Raw genomic sequence first — 18,205 nt, forward strand, 5'->3', positions numbered from 1 at the left:
ATTTTAAAAAAAAATTATACATATCGCTTAGGATTACACATATTATTTCTTTTCATGTGAAGAATATAAGCTTAAAAAAGTAATACATTCAAATAAATGCGATCAATTTAAATAAAAAAGCATGTTTTTTTGCCTTTTAAACATTTGAGTTACTGTAAACATGAGACTTAAATGTGCCAACAAAAACACAAAAGCTATGTGACAGCCTTTTTTTTTAAATGTATGATAAAAAAATAAACAAGGCACTTAAATAAAAAAATATGTCACTTTTTCCTTCATTTAAATGCTCAAAAAATAAATTAAAAATATTTGGTGTACAAAACTAGAATCTACAATGCGAATGTTTGGCGAGTGTTTAGCTCTTTCCCTGCGACGTACAGCGTCTGTGGTTTCCAGTGCAGCCCGCTACACAGTCCTGAACTGAGACAGAGTGAGACGAAGATGAAGATGAACGTAGGAGGTGAGGATGAGGACTGGAGGAGGGGAGGCTAAATCAGGTTCCTGCTTACCTGATATCTGTCTATTGGGTCTTCCTGCTGCAGCTGGCTCTCTTTCAGAGACTGATACTCCTTCTCAAACTTCTTCAGCTTCTTTGTCGGCACCTAAGGAAGACAGGAAATCAGAGATCAGGTTGGTAAAACGTACAACATCTCACAAAAAACATCCATAAATATGTTGTTTAATACCGTATAAATAAGTCAAAGCTTCCTCCACCAAAGAATGTATACACAATTACATACGCATTTACCATTTAAAGGGATAGTTCACTCAAAAATGAAAATTCTGTCATTACTCACTCGCCCTCATGTCGTTCCAAACCTGTAAGACTATCGTTCATCTTCAGAACACAGATGAAGATCTTTTTTTGATGAAATCTGAGAGCTTTCTGTGCCTCAATTGACAGTCTACGCAACTACCACTTTCAAGCCCCAGAAAGATAGTAAAGACATCATAAAAGTAATCCATCTGACTCCAGTGGTTAAACCTCAATTTTATGAAACGACGCAAGTGCTCGGTTTATGCAAAAAAGTATTAATCTCCAATGTGCGCTCATGCAACAATGTCTGCTCTCGAGTCAACACAACATGTGCTCTTGTGAACATGTGTTGGAGATTAATATCACAACATATTAATATATAACAACATATGTGTTGGAGATTAACAGTTGTGTAGGATTTCAATAAAGGGACAGAAATCTCTCAGACTTCATGAAAAAGATCTTAATTTGTGTTCCAAAGATGAGCGAAAGTCTTACAGGTTTGGAACGATATGAGGATGAATAATTAATGACAGAATTTTCATTTTTGGGTGAACTATGCCTTTAACATATTATATCAATTACATTTAATTTAATTTTAATTAATTATACTACAGGACTGTTGAATGCTTGGTTCTGATTGGTTGACGAACGTTTAAGGTGTGCACTTAAGGCACAGCTAAAGTTGCAGGCCGGTCTTGGCCGCATTACAGACCCTTATCACTTCGCCAAATTTTCTAAATATGCAAAAACAAAATATGTTTTACTGTATTATATACAAAAAAAAAACATTCTTTTTCAACATTTCATGAAATGTTACAACGTAACTTAAATATAAATAATATGTAAAAACGTACAAAATATATAAAGACTATTCACTACTATAAAGAAAGTAAAATTCTAAGTAAAAATCATTATAGATATTATTATTATTATTGACAGGGTAGGGCATTACTTAAAATATCAAGAGTACAAAATAAAAGGGAGGAAGGTCAAACTTACAAGATAAAGCGTATATTATATTATATAAACATGTCTCATTATTGTCAATGGTGCAAACATTAGTGCTGCTTAATATTTTGTGGAAACCGTGATAGACTACCGTTCACTACCATTTTTTTTTTTTTTAGAGAATTGATTGAATTAAATGTATCAAAAGTGACAGTAAAGACATTTATGATGTTACAAAAATATTTATATTTCAAATAAATGATTCCCTTTTGGACTTTCTAATCAAAGAATTCTAAGCAGCAAAAACACTGATAATAGGACCCATTAATTAATAAATCAGAATCAATAATAATTGAGCACCAAATCAGCATATTAGAATGATTTTTGAAGGATCATGCGACACTTATGTCTGGAGTAATGGCTAATATATAATTTTTCCACATACAGTATTTGGTAAGACACTAATCGACAAACAACGTGCAGCATTATGAGCTTCAAAAACCAAATGATGCCCTTTCTACACTTCCTTAAAAAGCAAAACCATCTCAGGAGGCTTTAAAAGCGCAGCGCTCCTGTCTGTTGCTGTGGCAGCTTAGCCCGAGTTAGCATGGAGTCTCTGAGGGTGGAGCGCGCTCAGTGAAGCCAGTCCTGAGGGGATCTCTTCATCCGGGTTTACTCGCTGCTTTACTGCAGGGGACTTTGTTTATTACAGTCTTCATTCAGCAGGTCTGGGATCAGTTTTCATAAAGCCTGTCATAATTGGCTACTTCATTTGAGTTTGAAACTGCTCACACACAAAGCAGAAATGTGTACTGCCACCACAACAGCATTTTGAGGGCAAACAAACAGAAGTTTGGGGTTTCCACAAAACATGCTTGAAAAACGTTTATCATATCAACAGAGTTTGCACTTGGGAAAGTCATTTTGAATCTCCATGTTTCTGCTTTATTCAGTTCTAAAAAACACAAAGGAGCCTTCTTTTTCTCTTATCTCTATCTGCATCACTTCTTCAGAACAGCAGCTCATTGCTGACCGTCATCCGTGATACCATACAGTGTGTTTGACCTCTGACCTCAGGATGAGGGTCGCTGGAGCAAGAAACTGTTGCACCACTTGTGTTATCAACGAAGCCACAATGGCACTCAAGGCTTTTTTGTTGTTGTTGGGGAAAGCAGTTGTAACGATGACAAGTCAAAAGCTTGCGCTTGAGTAAGCTGACTTCTCCTTTTGGGAAAAAAGGTTTCAAACAGCCACCTTTGCCTTTCTACTCCAGCACAAAGTGTCCGTTGTACTGTTCGGAGGAATGTGAACATGATACAAACTCTTCAGAACAGAGTCAACTAGGAGGATAAGCAAACAATTGATTCATAATATCAGGACAGCAAATGAAGAGAGACAGAAAAAGAGAAAGAAGGGGTTTTGGGTGGATGCTCTAGGGAACTGGGTTATTGCTAGGCCATTTCTAGGGGATTCTGGGTGGTTGCTTGGGCCTCACTATGTGTGTTCTAGGGAGCTTTGCTAGTAGTCCAAGTCTAAAGAGCCCATCTCCAAATCTCTATGATATTATGGTGTCTAGATATCTCATAAACTCGTTTTCTCTCTATTTTAACAAAAATTTGAAATACACAAGGTATGTGCCAAAGTTTAATACTTATGGTTAGGCTTAGTGACGCTTGCCTTAGAGACAGAGAGGAGGAAAAAGGAACAAGCAGCAGCCTATTAATCTGACAGCCAGGGGTGCAGATAGGAGACCAGGCATCATTAGATGAAGAGATGTTAGAAGAACACGCAGTCCGGATGTGCTGTGTACAGCCACAGACCACAGAATGACATGTTAAAATGGCACAACCAACATGGAAGTCAAGTTTCAGCACAAACATTCATTCGGTTTAACACTCACAGCCTTATACATATGGAAAGTTTGTCAGGGAGGTTTCACCTCAACAAACGTGGTCGGTGTAAATGACGAGTTTATATATACACAGAACACCTACACAGGTATGAACGAGTAGCTGATCTCCATTTTCCATTCAAGTTGACATTAACAGCACATGTTAGTGATTTCCCACCAGTACATAGTGTAAAACAGTTGCTGTGGCAGTTTTTAGTATAAGTTATTGTTGTTACAAACAAAGCAAGAACTGCAAAGCTTAATTTTGGTTTACTGGAATTTGTTAAACCAGTGCATTTGCCCGGACAATTTTTGAATATTCAGGTCACTAGGCTCATCTGAGTATTCAAAACATCTACTTGAGAGGAAAAAAAAAAGTCACAACATGCAAAATTGCATTAGGTCGACAGACATTCGCTTGCTCCTGGACACAGCCATGTTCTTCTTATTACCAACACACACACACACGGTATTTTCAACTCCAAGTTGGCATTCCTTGGAATAAGAAGATAATGGGGAAAATTGTACAGCCTTGTAATTTCATTACAGGATATTTCTCACAGAGTGGAAAGCCAGAGACAGTACCAGCTCTACAAGAAAAAGGCTTGTACAACAAAACTAGATGGCATTCTTGCTGCCAAATCAAAATTTTTTTAAAGAAAAGAGAGAAATAAACCAGTAAAAAGCCATTTGAGTGAGACTTACCACCGGTTTAGGTTTGGAGTTGGCCACCAGACTGGCAAAGAAATCCTCTTCATTAATCTGATTGATAACGTGAGCGTCGTAAGCCACCGTTATCGACACTTCCTGCATCATTTTGGCAAAGTTTCTGCGAGGAGCACTGAGCGAGACAGGTGAGCTTCGAGAAACGAAGGAGGGAGGGAGGAAGGAAGGAGGAGGAGAGAGCTGACAAGTCTGCCGAGACCGGGACCAGTTGAAAAGTTTTTTACGGGTGAAAGCCAGCCTCTTGAGGCGGGAAATAAATGCAGGGGGGATGAACCATAGAGAATCACGCACTCTCAAAAACACACCTGGTTTTGTCTTCCAAGGATTGTGTATTTCGCTCAGTTCCTTCAAAGCGATGAAGCTCTGTGCTCGTCCGCAGACTCTAAATTGCAAGTTGTGCAGGCATGACTCTTACCGCCACGGTCTCATGGGTAGCGGTGGTTACCACTGGAAATATGAAGAGCGAGGCAAGCGGAAAAGGTTGAGAGGAAGGGGGAATTTGGGTTTGTCAGACAAACCACAACGGGGTCTTCTAACTCCCCTGGTAGTTCTCGCTTTATCTTCTCATCTAACTGTCCGGATCTCGTTTATTCTCCCAAGAAGACCTGAAGCCGGTCTGTTCATGGTTTAATAAGTATCCAAACGCAAACATCTACAAGCCAAAGACTCAAGATGGCATGTACCGGAGTTCTCCAAGGCTGATTCCTCTAAGCCGTTTCCAGTCTCCTTTCGTTTAATTCCCCTTTCAATATCAAGAGGATGTGAAATTTGGAATTTGCCTCGTAATCCGCGGTGGGGGAAGTTCATACAGCTTGTGCTTTCGACGGGAGCAGGTGCCTTTGAATTCCATCACTCTGTAAGCGTATTACCCGGCGACTTGATCCTCTTTAAATTCACACCACTTCAAACAGAAACGACCGCTTTGCATTTCCTCTTCTTACACATGTGATTGGAATGGTCGTGATCACGGATGGTAGAAATAATCTGTGCACAGCCTCGTGGTTTATGTGTGTGGTGTCTGGTGTCCAGGTCTGATATGGAGATAACAGGCTTCACAAGGCTTCCTGTCCTTGCCACATAATCTCCTCCCTCCTAGCCGTATCATAAAAAACATCCAAACGACATCCCAGTGGCAGAATCTTCCAGAAACCAACAAGATCAGTGTAAAAAGGGAAACGGTGAGTATAAAAATAACAGTTTTTGAGGTGGAATGGCAGTCTAAACGTCGTTTATTCGCCCACTCCAGCGCTGATTCTGGATGAAACACCTCATTGATCTGCTCTCCTGCTTGCCTTTCACTTTTGTTTGCAGAAGATAAAGAGGAAAGTGTGACTAAGTACACATTTGCACACACACGGGCGCCAATGAGGCGTGGTCAGCGCAGATGCTGGGAGCAATGACGGTGCAAACTCATTTATGTGGGCAAAACGCCACTTGTCATGATGACGAGAAAATCCAGTTGCAAAATAAGAGGGATCAAACGGCTTGTGCTTATGGTCTTCTCTCGGAAGGAACAAAAACAACAGACTTGAGCAAATTGCAAACAGAGTGCCTGGTGTAAATGTTGCAGGTGTAAACCCATCCTTCTCTTTAGGGAGTGGAAGAGACGTGGCTCAAGGGAGCATGTAGGTGGGTGTGGACTTTAGGGAGTTGAAAATGCCATACAAGGGAAAACAAAGGATAGTAATCCTAAAGACTCTGGTGTAAAATGAAGCTGGTCTCTCTTCGCTTAATCATTTGTAAGCTGATGAATGCACCTGTTACATCACCTCACTCAGATGCTGGTTTCCCACAGAGTGCATCTGACTCTCTGGTTTCTAATTTCTCTCTCGCTGTGTCCAAAATGCTGCCAATACATGGTTCTCTGTCCAATCTCAGAGAATAGTCAATATAGCACAGGACATGAGATACTGATTTACTTATATATATATATATATATATATATATTATATATATATTCAGAGAGAGAGAGAGAGAGAGAGAGAGAGAGAGAGAAATCAATCATATGTAAAAGTTATATTTTACATAAAAGTAATATTTTTAGGACCAGAAATATTTTTTTTTGCATTGTGACATTATTATGACGCAAGTATATTTTGCCTCAAAATTAAAATCTCCTGATATGTTTAACTGTTTAAGTTAAGTTAAAATCAGCAAAAACTAAAAGCACAAATTATTACATTACAGCCTATAGCCGCTGAGAGGCTAAGCAGCAGGAAAGAACCCATGACGTGTTCCCATGCGTTTAAAATCCATGAACGTTTGTTGACATAGTGATATGCAGATAGAAAACACTTGACAATCAGAAACTATTAGAAACGATAGAAATGGTCACCAGAAAGTGGGCGTTCATGGCTACTCACCCCCTCTCTACACGGCCTATCTAAAAACAGTAAACACTACCAGGTAAATACCCACCTACACCCAACTACCCGGAAATGTATACTCAAAATACAAAATAAAAGACAAATATTTTCTGCGCTTACAGTAACATTACAAAATAATTTATTATGTTTTATTTAAATTGAATTATTTATTTAAATAATTATATTTATAAAAAATATAGATATATACAGAAAATTTAAAGAAAGCCTGCTTTTATTTACATGAAAACTAAGCACATTATATATATATATATATATATATATATATATATATATATATATATATATATATATATATATATATATATATATATATATATATATATATATATACGATTCACTCAGTATGCACAGACAGGAGACATATTTATCTGGATACTTAGTAGGCGCATCCAAGAAAATATCCCAGAAAATATCATAATTAGCAACACTGTTTGGACAAAACATTCTCAATGATGTCTGAATTAATTGCAGTGTTCTAACAGACATTCCTAGTTAAACACTGCATTATACAATTACTGCATTACTGAAGCACAGCAGTGAGTGACTGGAGGCACAGGAAATCCTGCTGTTAGTGCATTTACAGAGAGGAGAGAGAGAGAGAAATACAAGGGAGGGGATGAACTCAGTATCATCTCGATCTCTACTCCTCCTTCCTTCCTGAACACGCACACTCAACAACACACCCCTGCCCCAAATAAAATGTAATCTATGAAAGAGGCACTAACTCCAGAAGAAAGTGGGTTTAGAGTGTATAGACGTTGTGTGGAATGGGTTTGAGGCAGAGAATTGTGTTGTTTATCCTTGAGTCCTAACGCCACCTTGCCTCAAAGGAGCCTTGAAACGCAGACAAGGTCTCTGCATTCTCTGAATAACTGCATGCTAGCTCTGTGATGTAGCGCTTCAAATTTCTCAAACAATGCAAAAGCAACCTGGAATTGCATAATTAACTCCTTCAATACAAGTCCATAAGTTTTCACCCATTTCATCATCTGTAAATCTGACCGCTTAGACAACTAACAGCACACCTCTTCACTATAAACAACACAATTTGGTATGTCATTCATGTTCAAAGCATAAACAAGTATAAATTGCTTCAATATAATATTTATGGCTGTGGGTTTGTTCAAATAAATAGAAATTAACTAATACTGGCACTAAAATGATAGCAAATGATCAAATAAAATAAATGATTAATAAATGCACATAGTTTCTGATGGTGAGTGCTTTGAAAGTTGTTTCGAGTTGTTTTTTACCTTGATATTGCAGGCCTGCTCCATAAGGCGCCGGGCATTCTCTGCCGCCCTATAGCGTTTCGGGAGCTGGACCCGGAAAAATTTCAGCGCACCCTCAAAGTCGGCCTGCAGCAGATCTTCCTTGGAGGTCTGCATTTAGACAGAAAAACAGAACTGGTTTAGAGTCATTTCAGGAAATCAACCTAATAAGCAGCCTGAAAAGGAACTTAGCCTGTGATTATTTTCCGTATAGTGCTTGCATTGCCCTTTTATGATGTGAACCGGACATTAAGCAGAATTCAAAAGACGAGTGTTTGTGTCATAATTTGCCACCTCTGATATTACAGCCTATTTGCAACTATTAAACATCGCCATTTATTCAGTGACAAAAAGAGTAAGGAGACTTGCACAGTTACAACATCATGACGAGGGAAGTACCAATATTAAAGGCATGGCCAATAGTGATAAGCTAATATCATTTTTATTTTATGGCCGACAAGCGATATTTGGCCAAACCATAAATCTACACTTTGCTACCAAAAAAATAAAACGTTTGTATGCTGCAAGTGAATGTATTGCATTAAAGCATTATGAAAAAATAAATATACATAAAAAAATAATAGATTGTTGTAAGTGACTTCAAGGCATTAAATTAATTAATTAAAATAAAATAAAAATGTTGTTGTATGCTGCAAATAAAATTAAGGCATCAGTGTTATTAATACAATAATAAATAAATAAAAAAGCTTTAAAATAAACATACCGGTAATAGTTAGTATGCTGCAAGTGAACTTAAGACATCAAAGCATTAAATACTTGAATACTAAAAAGCATAAATTTAATAATTAATTAAAACATTAAAACACTGTTTGTATACTGCAAGTGAACTTAAGGCAATGCATTATTAATAAAATATGTTGCTGATATAATTAAATCAAAAAAGACATTGTGAAACAATTGCCTTCAACAGGATGACAAATAAAAGCCCTTTATTACATAAATGCATACAAAGGTCTCACAAGCAACCTGATAAGAATCACATATTATATGAAAGATGTAAACAAAGATGAGGATGACTTCTATTTGCAGCAGCTGCCCCTCACCGCCAGCAGTCGGGGCACAAACAGGCGGTGACCCATGCCTAGCAGCCCCATGACTCTATCAGAAGAGTCATTGACCGGCCCAGCCTTGTCCTCTCCAGCGGCCCCTTCCTCAAGCCTCCTCATGGCGGGTGGGATCTGAGCCCATAGAGGCGGTGAAGGCAAATCTCTCTCTGGGGTCAGAGGTGAAAGAGCCTCTTGGGCTCCTCCAGAATCCCCAGCATCGTCCTCCCACAGAGGCTCTGGGGCTGACTTGGAGTCAGCCACGTTGATGTCCCGAGACGGAGCCCAATCTTGGAAAAGTTTAGTCCAGGCGGTTGATTTTGGTAGCACTAAAGCAGTCTCGACAAGTGTGTCGGTGTCATTCGATCATGATTCGACGAGCGTGAGCATGTGGCGTCAAAAACCGGAGGGGGGATTCACACTTATAATGATCCATTTTGGGTCTGCAATGTAAACACTATTGGAGACCACGCCTAGTTTAAAAGACGCCAGAACAGTGACTTTACATGCTTCAAAAGAAATAAAGCTATGATCCTGGTTTATCATTGGCCGGCTCTTTCTGAATTCCCAAATTTGCAGTCTGTTGCCTGGCAACAGGCAGGAGGAGAGTCGCGTGGTGCCGTCGAGACAGCACGTCTTCCGTGTTTTGCTAGTCTTCAAAGGATTTCAGTCCTGCATCTTACGAGGCACTACAAGGCGGAAACCAGACCAAGTGAAGTGCAGAGTCGTTGTCAGGTAGATTCTGCTCTCTGTCAAGGTGCATCGAGAGAGTGAGAAAAGTGGAGTCAAGCGAAATCCTCATTCTCGTCCAATCGAGCCTGTGGATAAGAGTACATGGACAACACGTCTTCTGCCATCCTGTCGGGGTCGAGAAGTGGCCGAGTGGTCCATCCAGAATCCCCAACTGTGGGATGAAGGTGGCGAGATGCGAGACTGGGTGGTTGTCTTCTTCTCGTCTTCAGGCCTTCGTTACTCCAGCTTCAGTGGCTTCTCTGTTTCGCTTTCCTGATCGAGCCAGTCAGAGCGTCGGTAGGGAAAGTCAACAAGCGCATGAGAGGAAAACGGGGAGGGAGAGACACGCACAGAGATGCTGTCGATGCTAGAAAAGGCGGCGGGGTGGCGGAAAGGGAGGAGGAGAGGAAGATAGGAGGGGCGTTGCGAGGGAATGGGAGACCGTGGACGAATGGACAGTGGACATGGTCGAGGATTCAATGCAACTCATGCTAAATGCTAATTGCTGCTGTATGCTTGCTAAGGGAAGAGGCGGACAGGCAGGGGGACATGTGGAGAAACAGAGTGCGAGGTGAAGGGGGGGTGGAGCGGGAGGGACAGAGAGAGAGAAAGGAGGAGGAGAGGGTTTAGGAGCCTTTGGGGAGAATGTCGTAATGGTTAGCCAATAGGAGCGAGGCAGTGCAACCCCCTCTAGCTCCCCTCACGCTCGCTCTCTATTAATGCACATCTCTTGCTTCCTTGTACGCACATTCACATCATTCAATGCTCTGCTTCTGTCCAGCGCCTTCACTGTTTCTTATGTTTCCATTTAAACATAGCAGGAAAATAGCATAACACTAACAATATTTTTTCACAAGCCCCCTACTTAAGTACCTATATTACAGGAAACATTATGATTGAATCAGTGAGGAAATGACAATAAACATATATTGACAAAATCTGTCAAAAATATGCTTTAAGGAAAAACTAAAATAATAATAATATATTAATTAATAATAAATATTTGCCCCCCCAAAAAAATACTATATTACAGTCATAAAAAATATACTTAGAATCTCTACAGAGAAGAATGTGAACTAGAAAACATTCCAATGCATTATGACAAAGTGAATGAATAATTTAATCAAGTAAATAAATGTTTTATAATATTTTTGGTTATACACACACACACAAATATATATATACTGTATTTATATATATATACACACACACACACACACACTGTATTATATTCACAAAGAAAAAAGAGAATATCATATACAGTATATAGAACATAAAATACAACATTTAAATGCATTGACAATAGAAAAAAATATTGAATACTTTTTAAATGAATAATAAAAAAAACACACCTGTTTAAATATACACCTAATGTTATTATTTTTGTTACAATATACATTGTTTTCAAGCAGCTTTACAGAAACTCATGACGTGTTATAGTATCTTAATATCTTCACGCCTTGAAGTCGCATTTAGATTAGAACTGGGTGATAACGGTTTATATTTTGCGATAATATAAACAATGACAAGAGAGAACATTTATCATGACTAATTACACAAAAGACATGCTTTGTCTTCAACATGACAAATTATATCATCAGGCTTGTGTGATTCTAGTACCATAAGATTTGATGATTATTTACAAATATTCTCATAGTTCCTCTTTAATGAACACCTGGATTTTAAAGAGCCTTAAAAAGAAACCAGAGAATCCTATTCTGGTTCTCACATCTGCTGTAATTACAGAACAGGGCAGTGGAGTCTATTTCTCAACATTAAATCAGCGGATATGTCCTCGTCCTCTATAGGTTAGCTCAGACACATTCAGGGCAGCGCAACCCGCTCTTGCAATAGCTCCATTTGTCATTCTGTCATTGCAGCTTACACAAAGGTGTGGCTTTGTGGATGAAGCTAATGTATTTGTGCTGAGAACACCGTTAAAAAGCTTTGCAGCAGACAGTATTGGCCAACCGATAATGACACAAATTGAATATACACTTTATTCACATCCACTATAAGAGTCTATGAAAATATTTGTAGTTTATAAGTGGATTTTGTTCCAAAAAGCATAACGCACTCTGTTTTTACCATCCAAGCGTGATCAATTTTGACTGAGCTTTGCTTGTAAATCTCTAAAAAGCACCATACTATATAGTACTAATGCACCACAAATAGTGCTGTATCAATAGAGCCATAGTGGCATTACTGGGCTAATGACCCACAGCTGGATACTGTGTCATCCATAGTGTCGCTGATGATCAATAATGCCACAACAACAAAACCAAATGCACGCATAGATCACTCCGACAGCAGCCATGCGGTTCGGATCAAATTTGTTATGTAGTGTGAACGAGCCAATGTATCGTATGTGGAAAAAGTGCCATTTGCAGTTAGAAAAGACTGCACGAAAAGTGATAAACTGAGGTTATTTCCTGTTCACACAGCCTTTCTTAACCTGTTTTCATGTGTCGTTTTTGTATTATATAAAAATTATATTGAATATATATATATATATATATATATATATATAATTAAGTGCATTTATAATTAAGTTATTTTTTATATGTATATATATATATTATTAAATGTGTGTGTGTGTGTGTATATATATAGATAGATTATATTATGTTTTAAAATACTCAGTAATCAGACTACAGTTACTTTTTTATTAATTACATGATTACATGTTATTCTCACAATGGCAGTAAACTATTTAGAATTCATTGTTTCCCCTTACTACTACTTTTTTTTGTTTAAATTTTCCTTTGAAATATACGCCTACTGCTTATATACGTTAAGAATATCTTCAGGGTTTGTGGAATTGCACACAAATTCCCATAATTACATGAAATGCAGGTATATTTTCTTTCTCTTTGTATTTTATCAATATGGTGTAAGATTATCCTATTCAAAACAATGTGATAAACTACTACTAACTACAATTTTTGTCATGTCATTTATAATCAGTAACCGACTACAATTTGTAAGTAATCTACCCAGCACTGTATAAAATTTTGCATATAACTTAATAAATGGACCCAGAAACACTACAAAAAAAAAGTAAAAATACTTGATTACAGTAATGAAAATACTATAATAATATATTTTATATATATATCGACTGTATCGATTATATATATATATGATAATGGTATTATATTATGATGATATATGAAGTGTTTCAGTAATATTGCTCATAGCAAAACCTAAGATATCAGAAAGACACTACTTGATCATTTTAGTCTCGCATGTGTACCTAACATGTACATGTGTAACATGTGCACATGTACACATGCAGGTAACTAACGGATAGGTCTGTGAACAGCAAACACTTGGGTTTTAAAAAAATCAAGGCAATATTTCTTCTGACCGGCAGAGGGAGACACACTCAATGTTTTTTTTTATTCCTGCTGTATATTAAACTAAAAGCATCAATTCTTCAACCAGGTTTCCCCCACTTTTTAAACACTGAAATGCTATGACTCATTATAAGGATAAAAAAATATTGCACACAGTGTTGTTATTGTTAAATGAAAATTAGAAATGTCACCTTGGCAACTATCTGATATTAGTTAACGTTGAAGTACTAAAATGACAAACAAAAACTGGAATAAAACTAAATTAAAGCTATATATAAACTGATAAAAAATCTAAAAGCACATCAAATTATTAAACAAACTAAGATAACACTGCTCACAAAGAACAATTTGTAGCTAATAGTTTAAATCTTAAACTAGCCTCAATTTTTATGGATTTTATAAATTTACATAAGTTTTCCAGTTTTTCATAATTAGAATGAGTTTTTAAAAATATAATAGTAATAATTTTAAAGAAGACTGCACTCACAGAAAGCAATTTCTAACCAATGAAATATTTTTAACCCAAGCATAACTAGACATTTGCATTACTTTTTAGCGATTTTATTATGTTCCCTCACTTTTCCAAACAATTTAAAACAAGGAAATGTAAGCGTAGTGATGTGCAGTACCTTCAGAAGAGCCAGCGCCACATTGAAGATGATGTTCAACCCCTGTAAAGACATTGAAAAAAAATTATACACACAAAAACAAACACACAGAAGAATTTATTTGAACATCAAACTGCCTGGAACTACACAACGGGCCACATACAAAGACGTTTTATTATAATAAAGACGATACAATTTGGAATAAATGGTTCGGAAGGGCTGCAATGGTGTCTTTGCTCTCTACAAGCAGTGGGAAGTGCGATGCCGAACGCATTTGCATTTCCTAAAATAGCTCGAATCATACAAAGAGCTCAAATGTGTGGGAGTGACAGGAGCTGAAGGAAGAGGCAAACAATCTCGCTCGCACACGCTCAGGTGGACTGACAGGCAGGTTGATGTGCACAGGCACAGTGAAGGACGGGCGGGAGGTGTTGTGTGTGTGTGTGTGTCAGAGGGGAGCAGGTGGCATCGCAGTAGCGAGCGGAGAAGCAATGCTGAAGTCAGCTCCGCATGGAAACACCCGTCTCGAGCATCGCTTAGAGGACCCGTTCACATGGCAACACAGAGCTAAAAATATCCCGTGTTCTCTATTAATAACAGACGGCAGAAAGTATCTGTTCCCGACAGGCTCTAGATGGCGCTAGGGGGCTAAATGGAAATTGCAGGGGGGATAATTATGTGTGTTTGTTGAGGGAGGGATAATACTTTTCTCTTTGGCTTTGGAGCTGTACACTTCGGTTATGTAAGAAATATGATTTTAAAAGCCAAGTTGATATGCTACGATTGCTTGGTATAATCGATACTAGCAAAACTATCTGCATTTACATTTACAGGTATTCATGCAAAGCAACTTACAACAACCTGAACATTCAATCCTTTATCAACTTGAAGAGCCACTATAGAATGTTACAAAATTGCAGTAATTAATTTCAATAACTATTGAGAATAGTCTTTTATTTATTTTAGTTTGGGGTCGGTAAGATTTTTAATGCTAGGGCTCACGACATGAGAAGGGAAATTTGCCTTGATCTTTTGACATATAAGAGGTCACTTCTTAAGACCTCAATGTATCGGGCCATGGATATTAATTTTGTTATGTCTGCATGTGTTTTTTTTTAATGTCAGAGTGAACCTAATCCATTCATTTTAATCTTGTCTCAGTGAACACATAGTGAATAAACTAAATGAAAGATTCCTAGAAAGTGTGAAACAGATGAGTGTGCATTTTTTAACCTATTAAGGTAAATTGGCACACAAGTTGGCACTAGTGGAACAGCGTCTCAGGTTAAAAATAAGAAAAAACAACAACAACAACACATATATATATATTAAATAATAAGACCTACTTACAGATATCTAGTTGATTAGTTTAAAAAGTTATCTTTCAAACATTTTATGCATGTATCCTTGCAAATTTTGGAGAGTCCAATTGTTATTTAATTCTCAATAGCACTCACTGAGTCAACCTGACTTTGTTTCCCAATGGACTGATACCAAATCCTGTGAGCCCTTGGTACCCGGAGATATTGAAAGGCAGCCAATCAGATTAGAGCTTACCAAAGTGAGAAAGAGCTTTCCCGGTTTTGTGTGCGATAGCATTAGATGATCAGTGAACGATTTTCTTTGGATTAGTATTTTGGGACAAAACGTAATACAAATAAACTGAAATGTAAATCTGATTAGGGAAAGATTGCATACATTTATAACAAGTAACTCAAAAGTAGAGGCAGAGCCTTAAAAGAAGGCAGAACATTAAATGAATTAGAGATGAACTGATAGATGGATAAGAAGAGAGAGAGAGGTGTCTCGCAAGCATCTAACAGATTCTCATCATGCGATTCATTGACTGAGACAGGCTAAGGAAACTTTTAATTGTCTTGCCTCGGGCTACCACAGACGCTGAATGAAAGGAAAATTGGAGAAAAGCGATGGGAAAAAAACAAAAGGAAAAGCTCTCAGAGGAGCAGAAAGGTCGAAGCGTTACTTTTGGAAAGACACAAAGCCCATTTCTAAGAAGTCAAAGATGCTTGCTTTGGGAAATCTAACGGAGTTCAAGAAGTTTAGAAACTACTGAACTTTCCATCAGTTCCATGTGCTATTCAAAACCCAATACAACTACACTATTTATTTAGACAGAAAAGAAATACATTTTAAAACCCTAAAAAAGGTTTTTAGGGAGGAAAAAATTATTTAATCCATTAACAGTTTATCTTTAACAGCAGTCATTAACGGGCCCCTATCATGGATTTTTGAAAATGACCTTTCATGTAGTGTGTAACATAGCTCTAGGTGAATGAAAACATCCTGCAAAGTTTTAAATCTGAAAGTGCACCATATATAAAGTTATTGTCTTTCAAAAGTAAGAGTCGACTCTGAGTCAATGAAATGAATTGTTTTTCAAACGAGTCATAAGCCGTTTCACCGTGACGTCAAGATGGAGGTTCGGGGTTGAATAGTTCTTCCAATATTTCATCATCGAACTCGCGCTCACATTGATATGGTAAGATCGACTTCATTGTTAGTTACTGTGTTTAGTTTACGGTGTTGGAAGCCTCAGGACAAGCAGAGCTGACATTGTTATGGCAATAGGCGTTTTTGTTTTCGACGCGAGCGCTGTACGCAACAGACTGAGCTGTCTGGCCAATCAGAGCAGAGTAGCTTGTGGAAAGGAGGGAATTAGAGAGATTGATTCATCTGACGAATCGTTTGAGAATCATTGAAAATGTGATGATATGCAAATGTATATTATGAAGAAATTAACGTTTTTTGACCTTTGATGCATGTAAATATGTTGTAGGAGACTCCAAAACAACATGAGGAAACTTTAAAATAGCATAATAAGGGCACTTTAATCTAGGTTATTGCAAATTTAATCTAGGTTATCTTACATTTTTAGCTATTAAAATTGTATAGATAATAATACAAGTTACTGCTATAATAATTAAATCACAAAGAAGCCAGTATTTTAAATCGGAGCATACTTTACAGATTTTATTAATTTCCATAACTTTTCCTGTCATTCATAATTAGAATAAGAATTTTTTTAAATAATAATTTTGAAGACATCACACGCACAAAGAGCAATTTCTAGCCAATTAAATAATTTACACTTGAGCATAACTAGATGAATTTCAATTACTTTTTACAGGTTTTTATTAAATTTCCCTGATTTTATTAATTTCTCGGTTTAGCATTAGGCCTTATATATAGCATTATAATTATGACCTAAGGGAGATCAATACATTCATAGCATTCATTAATTTAGGTTTATCTTAATTTCTACATATATCACATTTTTTACATTTTACGTTGTATAGATTGATTAATGCAAAATGAACAAACATAAAAATAACAATGAACAATACACAGTATATTTAGAAACTACACAGTAAAAAAATATTTTCATGATTTGTTATCACAACATTTTTTCTTTTGTCAAATCAACTTAGATAATTCATGTGGTTCAGATAACATAATATTTTGAGTTCCTGTTGATTAAACCAATCTCCTTTATTACATTAACTCACATTTTTAATTTCAATGAACTCAAAAGGTTTATGGTAGGTTACTTACTTTAAGTTAAACCAACATTTTTTATTACAGTGTAACATTAACAATTACTAAATGTATTAAATCATGAAACTTGTGCACCTAAGTCCTGCGATAAACCAGTGCAGTATCCAAATGTTGACCAGACGTAATAATCGTTGCTTACTAGGACAAAAATTCCGGTCGATTCACTACAGGTGCGTACAACGGGTACGAACACATATCAATTTGTTCTTACTCTCATTTTATTATTGATGAATTCAGTCCTGCATCTAAATATGCCCACTTCCCTAATATATATAGAATGCGAACAAAGTGTGTCAAATGTGTATTATGTCTAAATGTACTAAAAATACCCACTAAAGTGTAGAATAGAGATGGTTAGAGAAAGAGACCCAATGTCTGTGGCTCGATTTCTATTTATTTTGTGTTACACTAGTTAGTCTAACCCACAGTGACATCTTATTGGTTAAATGACTTGGTTAGGACATGGTTGTGTAATTATGTGACTGGAAAAGGATTTATCACCTCGCACAGGAGCAGGTCGGTGATATGGAAGACCATGCAGAGAGGGAACTTGGCGGTAAACAGTGTTAAGAACCACTGGGACGCGTACATATGGGCTTCCAGGTTCAGGTCCTGGAAGCGAGACCAAAGGTCCGGCAACTGCTCCTGGAAAGAGGAAGTAGAGAAACACCAATGGTTAGCGCAAGGGAAATTAACAAGCATGTTTTTATTAGGATGACAAAGTAATTGTATTTATTTTTTGAAGCAAAGGGGGTGGAGCTTGGAAGTATGTCAAAACAAAAAACAGACAATAGAAAGAATAATGGAAAAAATTATAGAATGCTAAATATAGACCGATAGACAGATATGTAAATAGACTACATTACTACATTTATTCATTTAC

At 37.1% G+C, this 18,205-nt stretch overlaps 1 protein-coding gene across 1 annotated transcript in view; it reads right to left on the minus strand.

The window, feature by feature from the left end:
• Positions 1–27: 27 nt before the first annotated feature.
• Positions 28–18,205, minus strand: part of rabgap1l (RAB GTPase activating protein 1-like) — a 78,200-nt gene continuing 60,022 nt past the window's right edge. Inside the window, exons 17-21 of the mRNA XM_056256507.1 lie at positions 17,824–17,967; positions 13,768–13,809; positions 7,966–8,094; positions 510–602; positions 28–420 (exon numbers count right to left, since the gene is read on the minus strand). Of these exons, the coding sequence (XP_056112482.1) occupies positions 406–420; positions 510–602; positions 7,966–8,094; positions 13,768–13,809; positions 17,824–17,967 (423 nt within the window). The 3' untranslated portion in view covers positions 28–405. The remainder of the gene's footprint in view (positions 421–509; positions 603–7,965; positions 8,095–13,767; positions 13,810–17,823; positions 17,968–18,205) is intronic.

The sequence above is a fragment of the Rhinichthys klamathensis genome, unplaced genomic scaffold (assembly GCF_029890125.1).
Source record: "Rhinichthys klamathensis goyatoka isolate OS25496 unplaced genomic scaffold, OSU_Roscu_1.1 h1tg000127l_1, whole genome shotgun sequence".
Taxonomy (NCBI): domain Eukaryota; kingdom Metazoa; phylum Chordata; class Actinopteri; order Cypriniformes; family Leuciscidae; genus Rhinichthys; species Rhinichthys klamathensis.